Source organism: Struthio camelus, chromosome 1 (genome assembly GCF_040807025.1).
Source record: "Struthio camelus isolate bStrCam1 chromosome 1, bStrCam1.hap1, whole genome shotgun sequence".
Taxonomy (NCBI): Eukaryota; Metazoa; Chordata; class Aves; order Struthioniformes; family Struthionidae; genus Struthio; species Struthio camelus.
Window position 1 is genome coordinate 208812993 of NC_090942.1, and position 15404 is coordinate 208828396.

Consider the following 15404-nt stretch of genomic DNA (forward strand, 5'->3'; position numbering starts at 1 on the left):
AACTTACAATTGCACGTATACTTTTCATGTAAAATTTTACAACATTATAGGCAAATTATGTGCAGTTACTGACAAAGCAAGAAGTATCAGCATCAGAATCTCCTGTGTTTGAAATAAATTCCATACAAATGAACTTGTATAGCATGCACAAAAAAAAAAGGTTTAAAAAGGCTCAGACAATTTATAGAGTATGAATTCCACTACTAAAGTGTTTTTGTTTTTTGGGTTTTTTTTTTTTTTTTTTTTAGGGACTCAGTGATATTTTATGGTGATAAAACATTTATTCCAACAGATTTATTTACATAAAGTTTATCGGTTACAATAGCTAGCAACCTTTACTTTATTGCAACTCCCTCAACTACCTGGTGCTAGCTGTTACCTTGGTTTAGAAAGCGTTCATGTGTTCAAGCCTCAGTTTCACAGAGCACGCATTTGAAGACATTTTAAAAGGGTAAAACTTGGCACAGCCAAGGGTCTACACTCCTACTCCAATAAGACTGCAGAGTGGAGGGATCAATTAGAGTCTACATGCAATCTCCAAGTTGCTCATCATCACTGCATAAACAGGATTCAAATTGTACGCCTGAGCAAAAGTCATATAAATAGCTGAACCAACAGAAATCCCTCAACATTACCCCAAACACACTCGCATTCAAGTACAATCTTAAAATTAGAAGTTGAACAACTGGCACCACAATTTTTAAACTGAATTAAGAATAACTTTTTTCCCCTGCAGACATTTACCATGCACAACCGACATTTAATTCACTAAGCAAACAAAGAGCAGTCCAAGTTCCACAATAAGTCTCCACAGTAGAAACAGCTGATCGTGTCAAGATCCACCTAACAATGCAATAAGAAATAGGTACAGATTTGAATAGCAAAATAAGTTTGTTAAGAATATAATTAAGACTTCCTTTGACTTTGTTAATAGGGATGCTAAGAAGTTAAGAATTAACCGTTTAAGCTAAGGTCTGTTTCACATTTTCACTTTCTTGTTCTTAGCTAGTGACTAAATTATCAGGATATTGTGAAATAGCCAATTGAATTTTTCCACTTATTAGTCACTACAGTAAAAAAGACAAAAACAAAAACCCACAACCATACAGATATGACAGTTCTCTTAAGATTTCAAATCTGAAAATAGCTGTCCTCTCCTACCTCATAATTATTTAGGCCCAATACCTTAGGCCTGATCTATTTCAAAGAAGATACATAGTAAATATTTTTAAGTTTCAGAAGATTCCTGTAAGAAGTGTAAAAACCTGAAAAACCAGTCAAACTCCTCTAGCCTGTGAGTTTAAAGTGACATACATAGGTGAAAATTAAGTGCACATGCGTTTAGGGACAGAAGCAGGAAAATTCAGTGATCTATACTGATGATAAATACATATAATTGTCCTCAGCAGCCTAACCAAAAGCTCTCTCAAAAAAATCTATCAGTACACAAACTAGAATGCAGGCAGTTTTAGTTTAGTAAGGCTCATATGTGCAAATCACTATAATCACGGAATAGTGTAATTAACTGATTTCACCGAAGCCTGGAGGTGTTTAAAACATTCTACTGTTTTAAAAAAAAAAAAAGCAAAATTCATCCTGACCCAAATACCAGCACAAAAGTCAAGGGACATTTAAACTCCAATTAAAGCACAGTAATACTTTTTTCTACAAGCATGCTTACTCGTATATACAAAAACTGCCTGCAAAGTTGGGCATAAAAGATCCTTCCAAGTCCACCAACCTAGATATGAACATATGTATTCTACATGCAGCCATTTTTATTGTACTTTAGACTGAGTTTGAAAGTGCGTTTGTAATCTGGAGACCAACAAAGTATAAGCACAGTCCCTTCTAAACAAAGGAAACACGTGCAACTCTGCATTGTTTATCATCTAGTCTAGTTAAATTTTAAGTGTTTCGAAAAGTAAGACTCACCCTACAAAGTTTTTCACATTCTTAATAGCTCTCACCCTAAGAAGTTTTCTTGGGTATCAATCTTTAACTTTTCTTTATAACAGCCTTTCATACTTCAGACTACATCCTTGTAAGTACATCTCATTTTAAACCCTTAGCTCCTCCAAAGCTTTTTAGCTTGACTGTGACAAAAATTTCATAAAAGAAACTGAATAGTGCATGGACTGGATATATCGCTCTAACTATATTATCAATGGGCTTAGTACATATGAAAAAAATAAGAAAGTCTTTTACTCTACTTCTCACCATTCTAAACAGATTATGTGAATGCTGGAGCGAAAGTAATTACAGAGGATTTGAATGGCCAACCAAGCTTTTGAAATAGGAACAATAAATTAGAAAAAAAAAATATATATATATATATATATATATTTTTTTTTTTTTTTTAAGTGAGAAGTTCTGAGAAAATATACCTGGTACTAGAATTGTCACCTAGTGAGTTAGGCTTTTTTCTTTACCCAAATAACTCAATTTTGGCTATACAACCTCTGTTTGTTTGCTTTCAGATAATGTTTTATTACGTCATAAACGTCTAATTTTACAGCATATCTGGAAAAGGGAAAAAGTTTACTTAACATTTCGGTTGCAAGAGTTAATGAGAAAGAGAAAGGCATTCTTAAAGCAATAATACTATTTAAATAAACTCCAGCATAGTGCAGACAGACTTCCAACAAAGCTCCCTATAAATCAGAACCCTTTGGAGATAAACTAGCAATAGCAAAGGACTTTTACTTGACTCCACTATAAAATAGTTTCTGGACTTCACTATAAAATAGTTTACCAAAAAAGCTGGCTTCACAACCCCAGTTGTAATAATCAATAACTAAACTTATTGCTAACGCTGATCTAAGTAACCAAATAGCATGTAAGAGACTCAACAAAAGAGATCTGGTTTTTCAGTATGACACAGCAAAGTTTCGTTAGCAAAATTAAAGCAAAGTCCAAGACTGTTTTCAAGCCAGCTTTATTTCCTTAGTAACTGGTATGACTGACATGCAGTGTACTGGTAAAGGCCTTACTTCACAAGGCAGCTTTAAATTATTAGCTTCACTTAACCAGCAATTTAGAAAACCTAGCCATACTTGCCCGAAATAGAGCCTGAAGTAGCTTAGTGAAAAAACAGCTAAAATACCAGTTGAGGAAGTCACAGTGTTAAAGCAGACTTCAAGAAGCACTTCAGGAGGCCATGAAATAGTGACAGAGACCAGTCATGCGCTTCAAAACACCTGTTCTCCAGTTAAAATTCTGGTTTTAATTAGTAAAAAAAAAATAGCTAATAGATATGATTTTCATAAAAATGACAGATTTCTCCCATGCTCTCCATTGATACTTAAATGCTTAACAAAAAATATATTGCACCTGGTAAATTTCCAAATATACCCTTAGATAAAATGAGCTTTAGCAAGCTGTCTGTGTGAGAGGATGTCCTGTCATTGCATGGCATCTGTCTGTTTACATTCCAGTGCAGTCTCCTCCCCCAAAATTTGCTTCATATTATGCAAACCTCCAGGCTGTTAAATTTCCCCAGCAGACAATTCTGTCTTTCTCTCAGGTCAACTACATGCAATCCTGACCATGTCCTAGGGGCTCTCAGCAGAGAACTGCTAGTCACAGAAGTCCCCTGCACATTTCCTGCACTCAATCAAATGAAATTTTCTTCAGAATTTACAATGGGAAGAGACCGAACCATTTAAATTTTAAGAGTTTACATAGTCCTGGGCAGCCTGTTTAAAAAATAAACAAACAACACCCCCCCCAAAAAAACACACCCCTTAGAAGAGGGGGCACTATTTACACAAATAGTGAAATCCTGTGTGTCTCACCATTAAAGAATTTTACTGCATATGTATGCTTGAATTGTACAAACGACAAATGCAAATATACTGGAATTCACCAAAATACTAGAACACAAAATTATATGAAGAATTGTTTCAAAAGGTTAAACTAAATCTAATTACATCATCTGAATTCATTCTCAGCTATGAAGATAAACACATGCAGTGGTCTGGCCACAGAGAAAAAGAGGAGAAATATCTTTATTTTTGGCTAAGAGCTCTCTATAGCTGTTTACCTCATCTGGCGGCAGGGGGAGGAGGATCCTACTTTAAACTAAGAGCCTGACAGAAATTGCTTATAGTTAACATCAGAGTAGTTTCAATAGCTAATCTCGTATCTCAGCCCTGAGTAACATATCTTGCTCTCCTGGGCATCATCCAATAATTCGTTATGTCTGATATGTGGAAATGTTTCTTCGGGAGCAAATCAGGAGCAACCACTCTGCTTTCATTTTACATGTGACCCAATTTAGATCCTGCAGTTAAACATTTCAGCATACCAGTTCTCATAAGTTAATTTCTCTGCAAGTCTGCTGTAAAAATGGATAAACTAAATGAAAAATCCACTTTGCTTGTTCTGTGTCAGCTTTTAAAAATTTGCAGCCGTTGTGCCAAAACTGTAAGGGAAATTGAGCAAAGTGTACATGAAGGTTTTATATTTGGAATTTTAAAGCTACCGATTTACTTCTTTCCAGAAATGAAAAGACAGGGTAAGAAGAGACGAAACCTGTAAAAGTGAGTATGATTTGTTGCACATATGCCCCCGGTTAATTGCATTTATCCACTAGAAATATTTTTTCCAAAAACGGGGGGGTAATGCTTGTCTTACTTCCATGGGAACTTACAAATTAACATGCTTTTTTTTTTTTACTGCTTTCTATTGAGTGGCAATTTCCATGATGTGACTGATGGGTTACAGATTACCCTATGCTACAAACCAGATGACTACTTAAAAAGAAAAAAAAAAAAGAAAGAAAAAAGAAAATCAGCTATAATTCTTTGTCATCTTTAGCATTCGGAAGAGGAAAGGGGAACGGATAAGGGAGCCCAGAAGACACTCATCCTGATTTATATCAAATTCTTGTTTGTCTTTAGAAGAGGTCAAGACCTGAGCAAACAGAAGGGGTTCCATGGTGGCAGTAACTGCTCACACAGAACTTCATGCTACTACTACTTTTAAGTAAACACAGCCTGACCCAACCTTTAATAAGAATCTTGTATTTGAGAAGATGCTTCTGCTATTCTGCTTATTAACCCCATATCAGAAGCCTCTTCCTATTACTGATCCAGAGACTCCAAGATTTCTCTTCATAAAACACTAGTAAGTAAAGATCTGTGCAACAATTTTAGTTGTTAACATATTACAATGTACTTCAAAACACAGTAAGATAAAACTGATCTTAAATTTGATTCAGAAGATAGGAAAGCATTGCTGTAAAATAGTATTATGTACCTAAAATACATAAAGGAAAACTACACTGGTGTTCACGACAGATGAATCGGAAGTAATTTTGATCAAATCCATAAGGGAAGTTGAAAGGATTACTTTTATATGCTTGCCAACTGAAACAGCCATATTTTTCCACCTTAATGAAAGTGATGTTAATACAATCTTATTTTTCCAAGTATCCCATCACTTTCTCTCTTCAGTGCATGTACTCTGACCTTATTTAGATTTGTAAGAATGATATCCATCAAGTTACATTTTCTACAGCTGGCCTATGCTCTCTTACAGCATTACCAGCTCTCAACAAGGCTCGATCTGATGCTTTTTAGAATTTACAGAAAAATTTCAATAGGCACCACATCAGACACTATACAGCACAAAGATTGTTTTTATGAGAGATATACTGAAAGGTAAAATCTTTGTGAGGAGAAAAGGTGCAGATCAACAGTCCATTAAAAATACCAAAGGAAATGCTCAGGAATACTTTAAATTGATTATTATCTTACAATTAACTGACACATAATCTGTATTTTTTCCTCAGTAATATTATCTTCTGAAGAAAATGAATAGCAATATATTTATAAATAAGATGAAAATAAATTAATAAAAACTATAAGGTTTTTTTTATTTTACCCCAAATCACATCTATTAAACTGTTTTTTGAATAATTTTGTAAAATTATCTTGTATTGAATGCAAGGATATCATTAGTACTTATGTAATTTTTCTTCAAAACAAACCAAACCCTCAAGTAAACTGCTGCGTGCCCTTCCTTCTCCCGATGCCCACCCACTAAGCTAGCTGCAAGTTCTCTTCAGGGGGCTGCAGGTATACCTTCAACCTCCCCCCAGCTCAGCCTCACTACTAACACAAATAGGCAGCTTTGCCCTTCCTGTTCCTCCTCCCTTTTAAAGATATGCAAATTTTTAGTACAACTCCAAATTCAAGACAGTTTATATCAACATCATTTCACAGAACACATTTAAAGACTGTTCAAGCAAGATGTACAGGCAGGTTATACACTTAGAATCAAGATTATCTGCCAAGACCAAAAATCTTAATTGTGAAAAATATATCACAGTGTGTTTTACTTTAAGAGTATCTGAGTTAATATTTCTTTTCTTAGCTATGTCCTGAAATTGCTAGTACCCATTTTCCCCTGCACAGATCTCATGGAATTTTTTTTTTTTTGTAGACGATTGATCTTATGAATATTTTAATAGTCAAGAATCATCAATATAAAAACGAAATTATTTTATTGGACATATTACAAATTAAACCAAACAAACAAAAACCTTCAGCTGCTTGTAGTCAAACCCATCAAAAGCAATGGTTGTAGTTTTGGCCTCTAACAATGCAATTCTTTTAACGCCAAGCCAGCCTGAACCATGGAACCAAAAACATAAAATTTCCATAAAATCATAATTCTGAATGTGCATTTTCCCAGTAAATTAAGGCATTTTAGTAAATACATATACTACTGTGGCAGCAAAGTATCGAATAAACAGTTTCTGCCCTGGAAAAACTAACATTACTTTGGCTGGCGGGGAGTAGAGCAGAAAGGAAGCAGAGGTTATTGGGTGAGTGGGTGTGCTAGAGGTCCTAGACAGGGATGTGAGAGAAATGTAACTGTTGGCTACTTTTCTAACGTATGAAACAATACTCTTGTACATACGGGGTCACAGTAGAAATTTAAAAAAAAAAAAAGGGGGGGGGGGCAACAAACCACCCCATTACCTTAGAGTGACTTGGTTTCACAATATCCAAAGTAACACCTATCCATACCTCTTTACAAAGCACTTAAGAAGTGTGTAACAATAATCCATTTTTAAGGTTTCTGCCAGATGGGTAAACACCTCCAACACACCCACAGACACTAATGAAAACCACCTTGGCCTCCTTCAGGAAGTCATTCAACACTTCACAGAAAAAATAGGAAGTTGTTGATAAACTGCTTGCAAGAACTACTTCCTGTAGGAAAAGTAATTACAAGACTGGTTGCTGGACAATCAGTTAACTTTTGCTCACAGGGCAAGATGAGAAGAGGTACACCACGGTACTTTGTATGATTCAAAAGCCTAACAGTAAGTTAAAATGATATAACGTAAATTCTAAAATTGAGCCAAGGCAAACAGACTTTTTCTTTCTGCAAGTTGTTGTCTGCTACTACTATGGCATATTATCTTTTGCCCAGAGAGTGATTCAGTAGTCATTCTCCATAGTTCACTGAAATGTCAACCAGCAGCTGGCTAACAGGAAGTGGTTAAAAAGCAATGCAGATGACATCTCCACACAAACCAAGCAAGTCTTCTTTACAGCGTGCTTAAGAATGGGCTAAAGTATACCACACAGCAGTGTTCAGATGACTCAGATATTACCACTTACTAACCAGGCAAGTCTTAACTAATGAGCTCTACTGAAGTAGCTATTTCAGTAAAAAAACAGAATTCGTTTTACCAGGTGTAGCAAGCATGTCTTAACTCACTGTTCAAAGTCATCTGCATTTTCACTAACAGAAAATTATACTCAAGAGTCCTACTCATAACAGTGAGATGAACGCTAATGAGTGGAATTCTGGCAAATTGTACGTTGGGCATTCATACATAAAGGGGTCTATTTATCTAGATGACAGGCTGATTTTCAAAAATAATTCTGCATCAGACCCTACACTACTACTCTCACACTCTTTTTAGTGTGTATGTACATGTGTGCGGTGTGTATATAAAATATCTGTCTGGCCAAATAAGTGTGTGTGTATGCACACGTGCATGCAGTTATTTGGCCACACAAACATTCCCCCACCACACGCTATTTTTTCATCTTTGTGCAAACTACTATGCGTGTAATGCTTGACCCACTGATTACAGACTATATTCCTTACTGTAGTAAGTACAGTATTCAATTTTGTATTTTTCTGTTTGCAGTATAGTATATTATGATAACTATAACCATAAGGCTTACTGACATCTGGAAAAAATCTAATACTGTTACCTATTCTGCAAAGATCCTTCTAGAGCCTGATTACCAGACTGTTCATGGACTGGCTACAGAACAGAGTAAATGGAAACAAAGAGCAGTGCAGCCAACCCAACGAAAAAGCTGAACACTTGGAACAGAGACCAAAAATCTGCATATGGTAGAAGGAACCACATTAAATGTATTTAACTTCAAGAATCTTGAGTATTCACTCACGCTTGGAGCAAAAGCTTAAGGTATAGCTAGACAAGATATGAGTTTCAATAGGCTTGCAGGTATGAGATAGAACTTAACACTGAAAAAAAGCTACTGTAAGCAGCTTCTGACATACAAATTTGCTTCTTAAAAATTAATGCTTAAATTTCTTTGGCTTTCTTAGTCATACAAGGTAAACATTTTTCTTGTACTTGAAATCTGTTGTTTCTATAAGTCTTTATGAACTCCAATGAAGCAGGTAGACCTCACCTGCAGATAGTACTATACAATCTTTCAGAACAACAAACGTTCTTAAAAGTATGAACAGAGCCCTCAGAACTGTCCTCATTAGACTCTCTCATACCACAGCATCACCCAAGGAAAGCCAAAAGAAAACAGCCCATTAAGCTGTTTAAAATCTCCCAAGGTCAGCATGTGACCCAGCAGGGAGAGGTTCAAAAAGTACAGCCTTTATTTTTCTTCCTAACAACCTGGTTTGTTTCCACTCCTTTCCCCTTCAAGACACATCCTTCACAGCTAGCAGCTCTTTCAATCATTTACTTTGGATGTCTGCTTGAGAACAAACGATCTTGCTCATGCAGATGAGTTTGCCAGACTTGTGTGTACTTTCCAGTCTCAGGCTCTTTATTGTTCTTGCTGAAACCTGACCCTTTGAAATGGATACCAGGACACCAAGAAAGGACAAAAAAAACTTGCAGAAAAAAGGAAAAGATTTTCTGTGGTAATAATGAAACTGTAGAAAAGCCTTCCAAGATCAAATCCTTCCCTCTGCTTTCACCTGAATGAGCATAATTAAAACATCAATTATAAGAGTGTAAAGACATTTTGCATTTCTTGAACAGTTATACTCTTTCCGTAAGATCTAAAGCGTCAGCAAAAATAAACATTTGTGACAGCGCAACTTACAAATCAAACAGATAGTGTTCATGTTTATAAGCTATTCTTTAAGAGCTCTCACTAGCACAGTCAAAACAAAGTTTGCTTTTCATTTCAAAACTCATTCTGTGCTTTCCTCAAGGCCCAATGAGCCACAGTTCTCATATGATATAAAATGTATATAGCTCTAAATAATTCTACTCATGCCCTCTGATGATCTCACATTCTAGCATGCATTTATTTGTTAAGACTTCACACAAAAAATATTGTAGCTTCAAACTCTTTAGCTAATGCTCATTTTCGCATTCCTAACATAGAACGATGGTGTTCAAAAAGTAACTTTAAGGCTCAAATAATGTCAGATGACTGCTGCTTGTGTAACATCCTTTTGAGTTAAAAAAAAAAAAAAAAGTGATACTAATTTCACTGTGTGAAAACACTACTGCTCCACAAACATGGAAGTTTTAAAAGTTCTGCAATTTCCATTTTCACTGCAGACAACGTAAATTAGTTTTACAAGCTACAAACTCAAATACTTTAGTCAAATACACATATTAATGACAATGATGTTTCAGCAAGAGAGGTAAGAATACAGATGTTTTACTTGGTTGAAACATGTTTTACATAAATAACATACTGTGCTGCTCCTCCACTCTCCTGGCCCTGAAAATGACATATAATGGGTTATTTAGAGTCTCCCAGTTGAATAAAATATTCAAAATATAGTCAAAAATACTTGAAGGCCAATTATGTGTCTTGGTGGGCACACCTTCAGAAAGGAGGACAGGCTCCTGCTGTTTTAGAAAACTACCCAGCATAAAAGAAAATGTTCCCTGATGAATTACATGTCAGATGGCCTGGCATGGGTAACCTCTCTTCAGTTATAAAAAAGGTGATACTAATTTTACTGTGTGAAAAAGCTACAGCTGTAAGAGCAAGAAACAATATTAAAAGTTCTGCAGAGTACAGAGTAGGCAGAAATGTTTTTACTAAATCTTTATACTATTGCACTTACTAAAAAAAATTAAACTGTTCTGATATTTCTCAATCCAATAGTATCCAAAATTAATCTATTTATTCATAGGTGTATCATAAAAAAATAAGGCAAAATGTATTTTGACTCTGGCAAGATCCAACACATCCAATAGCCACATTGTTTTAAAAATCCCTGTATGCATTTCACTAAATTTTAGTATATAATATAACGCACAAGATTTGTCAATTAAGAGTAAGATAGGATAAACATGCACACAGTCAGATATAATTTTCAGAAACAGCAGAGAGTTGAAATGGGGAAAATACTCAAGTGGCAGGATCTCCTCTCTTACTGAAAACCAAGATCACGTTTTTAAAATATGTACTTTAAACACAATGAATTTAACTAAAATTCAAAGACTGTAAAACACAGAGTTGCAGCTAACTCAAAACATGTTTTACTTACTTAAGAAAGTATCTCTGGCCAGATGGTGTCTTAGCCATCTCCCAGCCTGGTGGCAAAGGTACGTCATCAGGGATCTCAAATGAGGACTGGCGGAGATGTTGAGAAGATGGAGCTCCAGCACCAGTCACTACTCCAGAAGGTGTAAGGGTCCCTGGAGAAACAGCTCCCAGCTGCAGTGATGCTGGCGAGGAATGAGCTCGGACATGCTGAGGAGTCAGGGCTCCTGCTGTCCCTGCATCAGTGCTGGCCTGTCAGGAGTGAAATTATTTCTGTTAAAACTTTTATATTTCAGGAAAATGCATCTGTCAGAAGACACTTCATTGAAACCTTTCAAGAGAAATTTGTAAGTTGGCCATTGTACTGTTTATTTTGCTGTTGCTGCTGTTCAGGAGAGCCTTAAAGCAGGTTGGTTAATTAGCGTCACAAAAAGCTCTTGTATAAGTCAAAAATTATTACCTTTAACTATTTGCTAACTACACTCGGTTTTATTTTGAAAAATGAAGTTCTTTCTACCTAGTAAAACTTTAAGGAAAAACATGCCCCCAGTCAGAAGACCTAACAGAATATTGCGCAGCTCATCACTGAACTCAAGTTCATTACCATCACACTCAAGTTTCTGCTGAAGGAGTTAATTTCCCACTCTCCTTTCAGAAAGTGGGGAAGGAACATAGACACCCCCCCCCATACACCCTCTGCATGGGTTTAAACGATTACACAAGGAAAACAGCAACAAAGAACTCTGCCCACTGACACCAGAGAGTCCCAAGGGAGGAACAACTACTGAATTCTGCCATTAAAAAAAAAAAACAAAAAAAACTACATGCGACTGAATACAAAACTTCCTAAACCTCACACAAACTGCACTTTAAAGGTGTTGGTGGCTTACAAACAGTCTGCTCATGCTTTATCCAAAGCAAAGCTTTGGCAAACTGTTTTACCAGTCAATCAGAATGACTCAAAACTCCTCACCAGAAAGCTGCCAGTCATAACTACGTAGAACTACTTCGTCAGCAGATAGGCGTCCACCACAGAACAGAAAAGCAGCTTTGAAAATTGAGTTCAAATAAGGCTGACTTTTACATATATTCATAAATTAATTCTTTTTTGCAGATACACCAGAACAACATGGACACCTATAATAAGTTGCATATATCAGCCATTGCCACACCTCTCTACACAAGGTATTGCACCATACACGAGGCCCCATTTATGTATTCTCATGGAGACTGACATTTCTGTTTCATTAAGCCTGTATGTGAGTACAAAGTTTCATATATGAAATTGGAAACGTATTTCAAAGAATTAGCTTAGATTTTAATAAAATGCACAAGTTGCAATTCACTTGAACGTGAGGTGCTTTTATTCTTGAGAAACAGAGAGAAAGAATTACAGAAACCTAAAGACCCTTTCTGTTAGGCAGAATATCGCTATGGCACTAACGAACAAAAAAGGAAAATTAAGACAGCCTGACTTTTTAAAAGAGAGTCAACAATGAAATAAATGATTTTCTACTTTCAGCTGGATTTTTAAGTTTATATTTTAACAACCACCAACTGGTACAAGAAACAGTGATCCAACTAAGCCGTATGCATTACGGATGTAGAGCAATATATACAGGCGAGATAACCCTAAGCTTAAAAGTACATGGTGTATGAACGTCGTACAAGTTAAATGCATTTCAAATACAAGAGCCATTTAGCTGCACTCACTGTATTTAACAGGACACAGCAATAAGCAGTAGATGAACTTACACCAGCGCCGTGCATAATCAAACTGTGATAAAACTTGCATAACTTGAGTAAAAGCTATGTAATAACTGCACTATTCCTCAGTGTATTTCAGCATGTTATTAATGCTGATGAAACGATATGATTTTTATTCAACAATTCAAAGATTGGCAACTCAGAAGCAAACAAAAATACAGAAGCAACTCAGTCCCACCTCTTTCTATTTTGTTTTCGGTCTTACAATATAAAGGCCAGATTGGTTTTCGAGTATTTGGAAAATGAATTAACTCCTAGCCTAAGAGAGTATGTGCCAAGGTTCAGCCTGGAGTAAACTTGTGAAGCCAAGTTATAAATCCTTCAAAACAGAAGTTTAATAATGGAAATGTTGACAGACCCTTAACAACAAGAGTACCAGGCACCAGTACACAGAGCAAGTTTCACTCCTACTGGCTACATAGATAAAGTGACAATAGCCAATAATAAAACCTATTTTATAGCTTAGCAACAAAGTTCATTACTTAATAAAAACACTCCAGTAGGAACAACCTCCTTCCAAAAAGTTGGCAGTAGCAGCCTAAACATTAACTTTCAGTCATACTTGCACCAACACTTCGGTCTTGGCACAAAAGTCACTCTGCTAGAAGATCAAACGCTAGCAGTGCCTCGGCGCTGGCCCTATCCTGCATCTCCTACTCAGCCTGCACTGCAAACCGGCAGACCAGTTTCTCGTGTCCGTTCAGGTCCCCGAGATTTAAGCTTTCACATCATGTCTGCCCAACGCACCGACGGTTAATTTAATGGACCCTCGACACAGCCAGACTTAAAGGTACCCACACGCACAGAAAGCGCCGGGCTCCGGAACTCACTCTGACGGGGGAAGGGGGGGGGGGGCACGACTCCTGCCCAGCCCGGCGCAGTGATGAAATGGTGGAAAATCTACATCCATGTTGGGGAGGGGAGGGGAGGGGAGGGGAGGGGGGGCACGGCCTCCGCAGCCCCCTCCCCCACGGGGACGGATGAGCGCCGCCGGATTAGGCCAGAAAGTGCAATCCGCGCGGCCGGTCCTCCCAGCAAAGCGCTTCCACCAGCGGTGCCGGGGGCCCCGCTCCCCCCACCCGCTCCCCCCACCCGCTCCGGTCAGACCCGGAGAGCAGCCACGGGGCTCGACGCCCAGCGGATGTGGAGCCGGAGGCCTCGCCGCCGACCGGGACGGACCAGGCCGGGCCGGGCTGGTGCCAACGGTCACCAACGGCCGCCCCGCCGCGGGGCCGGCTCCCCCTCAGCGCCCTGAGGAGCCGCGCGACGCCTCCCTTCCCTTTCCCCCCCCCCCCCCGCAACACTCTGTGAAGAACAAATAAGGCGGGGGAGGAGGAAGAGGAGGGAGCAGGACTCCCCCACAAGGCAGCCGGAGGAAGAAAGGGAGCGACACCCACCCCCCCTCCCCCACGGGAGTCCCGGCCTCGGCGCCCCCCTCCCCTCGGCCCGGCCGCGCGGCAGGGGCGGATTCCCGCCCGGCCCCGGCCCCCCTCCCCCGCACGCCTCCCCCGGGAGGAGCTCCGCGGCGGGGGGGAGGCGGCCGCCGCCACCGCCGCCCGCCCGCCCGCCCTTCCGCGGCCCGGCCCGGGCGGCCCCCCTCCCCCTCACCTGGCGGGAGTGGGCCTTGGGCTCGGGCGGCTTGAAGAAGGAGTCGGGCAGCTTGCGGAGCCGCATGGGCAGCGTGTGCGGCACGTTGGCGCCCTTGGGGTTCATCACGGCGTTGAACAGCGCCTCCAAGTCGGTCTCCGAGTCGCCCCGCACATGGACGATCTGGTGCCCGGCCGGAGGGGGCCCCGCACCCGGGGGCTGCGCCGCGCCGGCCGGGGCCCCCGACACCGCGCCGGGGGGCTGCGGCGGCGCCTGCTGCGGCGCCGCGGGCTGCGCTGCCTGCGGCGGCTGCTGTGACTGAGGCTGCCCGGGATCCATGGCTCCGGCGGGACCCCCCGGCGCTTCCCTGGCGGGGCTCGGCGACTCAGAGCCCCGATTCCCAGCCCCGCATGCCCCGCTCCCCGGGCTGCGGCTCGTCCTGCTCTCGCTGGTGTTCCTTACCCCTCAGCGGGGAAATCAACCCGGCAGCAGCAACTGGCAAAACAACTTTGGCCGTGCGGCACTTCCCCGAGCCCGGCCCAGCCCGGCCGGCGCCTCTGTCCCGGCGGCGGAAACTAACTCACACAACACGCCAAACAAAAGTTCTGAGTTACGCCCGCCCGAACCACTCTCCACAGCCAGCTCCGCCCCTCCTGAGCCCGCCCGCACCGCACCGTCTCGGACGGAGGCAGCCTGTGCCGAGCGGCTCTCCTGCGCGCGCCCGCCCGCACCGCCGCCGGCGCCCCGCGCCGTGGGTGCTGCCCGCCCCCCCCGCGCGCGCAGCCGGCCGCCGGTGCGCGCCGAGACGCGCGTGGGCTCACCCCCACTCCCCTAAGACGCTCCCCGCGCCCTCCGGGGCCCCCGGGGGGCGCTTCTCCCACTGGCGCCCGCCCGCACTGCGTTGCCGCGAAGAAGTTCAGTCAACCAGAACTTTTCCCCCTCCCGCAAGTTTCATCCCAACTTCCAGGGGCGCCCGCTCCGCCAGGGGCGGGGGGAGAGCGGCCGGCGCGGCGCGGCGCGGCGCGGCGCGGCTCCCCTCCCCTCCCCCGCCCGGCCCCGGCCCGGGGAGCGGCAGCGGGAGCGACCCCGGCGCCTCCGCGGGGGACGGGAGCCGCCGCCCCGGGGGTGGGGGCCGCGCCCCCGGCGCTCGGGGCGGGCACGGGCGGCCCCGCGCGGGGCGAGGGGGCGGCCGGGGGCTGCGGCTGCCGCCGCCGCCCGCTCACCTGGCGGCGCCGCCGGGCGGGCGCGGGGGCCGAGCGGGCGCGGGGAGCCGGGGGCAGCGCGGCGGCG

At 41.8% G+C, this 15404-nt stretch overlaps 1 protein-coding gene across 8 annotated transcripts in view; it reads right to left on the reverse strand.

The window, feature by feature from the left end:
* Positions 1-14743, reverse strand: part of YAP1 (Yes1 associated transcriptional regulator) — a 95756-nt gene extending 81013 nt beyond the window's left edge. For 3 of the 8 annotated variants that reach the window (XM_068930384.1, XM_068930382.1, XM_068930383.1), the window contains exons 1-2: positions 14136-14740; positions 10765-11012 (exon numbers count right to left, since the gene is read on the reverse strand). In XM_068930384.1, the coding sequence (XP_068786485.1) occupies positions 10765-11012; positions 14136-14453 (566 nt within the window). In that variant the 5' untranslated portion in view covers positions 14454-14740. Of the gene's footprint in view, positions 1-10764; positions 11013-14135 lie in introns of all 8 variants that reach the window. The other 5 variants (XM_068930386.1, XM_068930387.1, XM_068930388.1 and 2 more) reach the window with 3 other exon arrangements.
* Between the last annotated feature and the right edge of the window lie 661 nt (positions 14744-15404).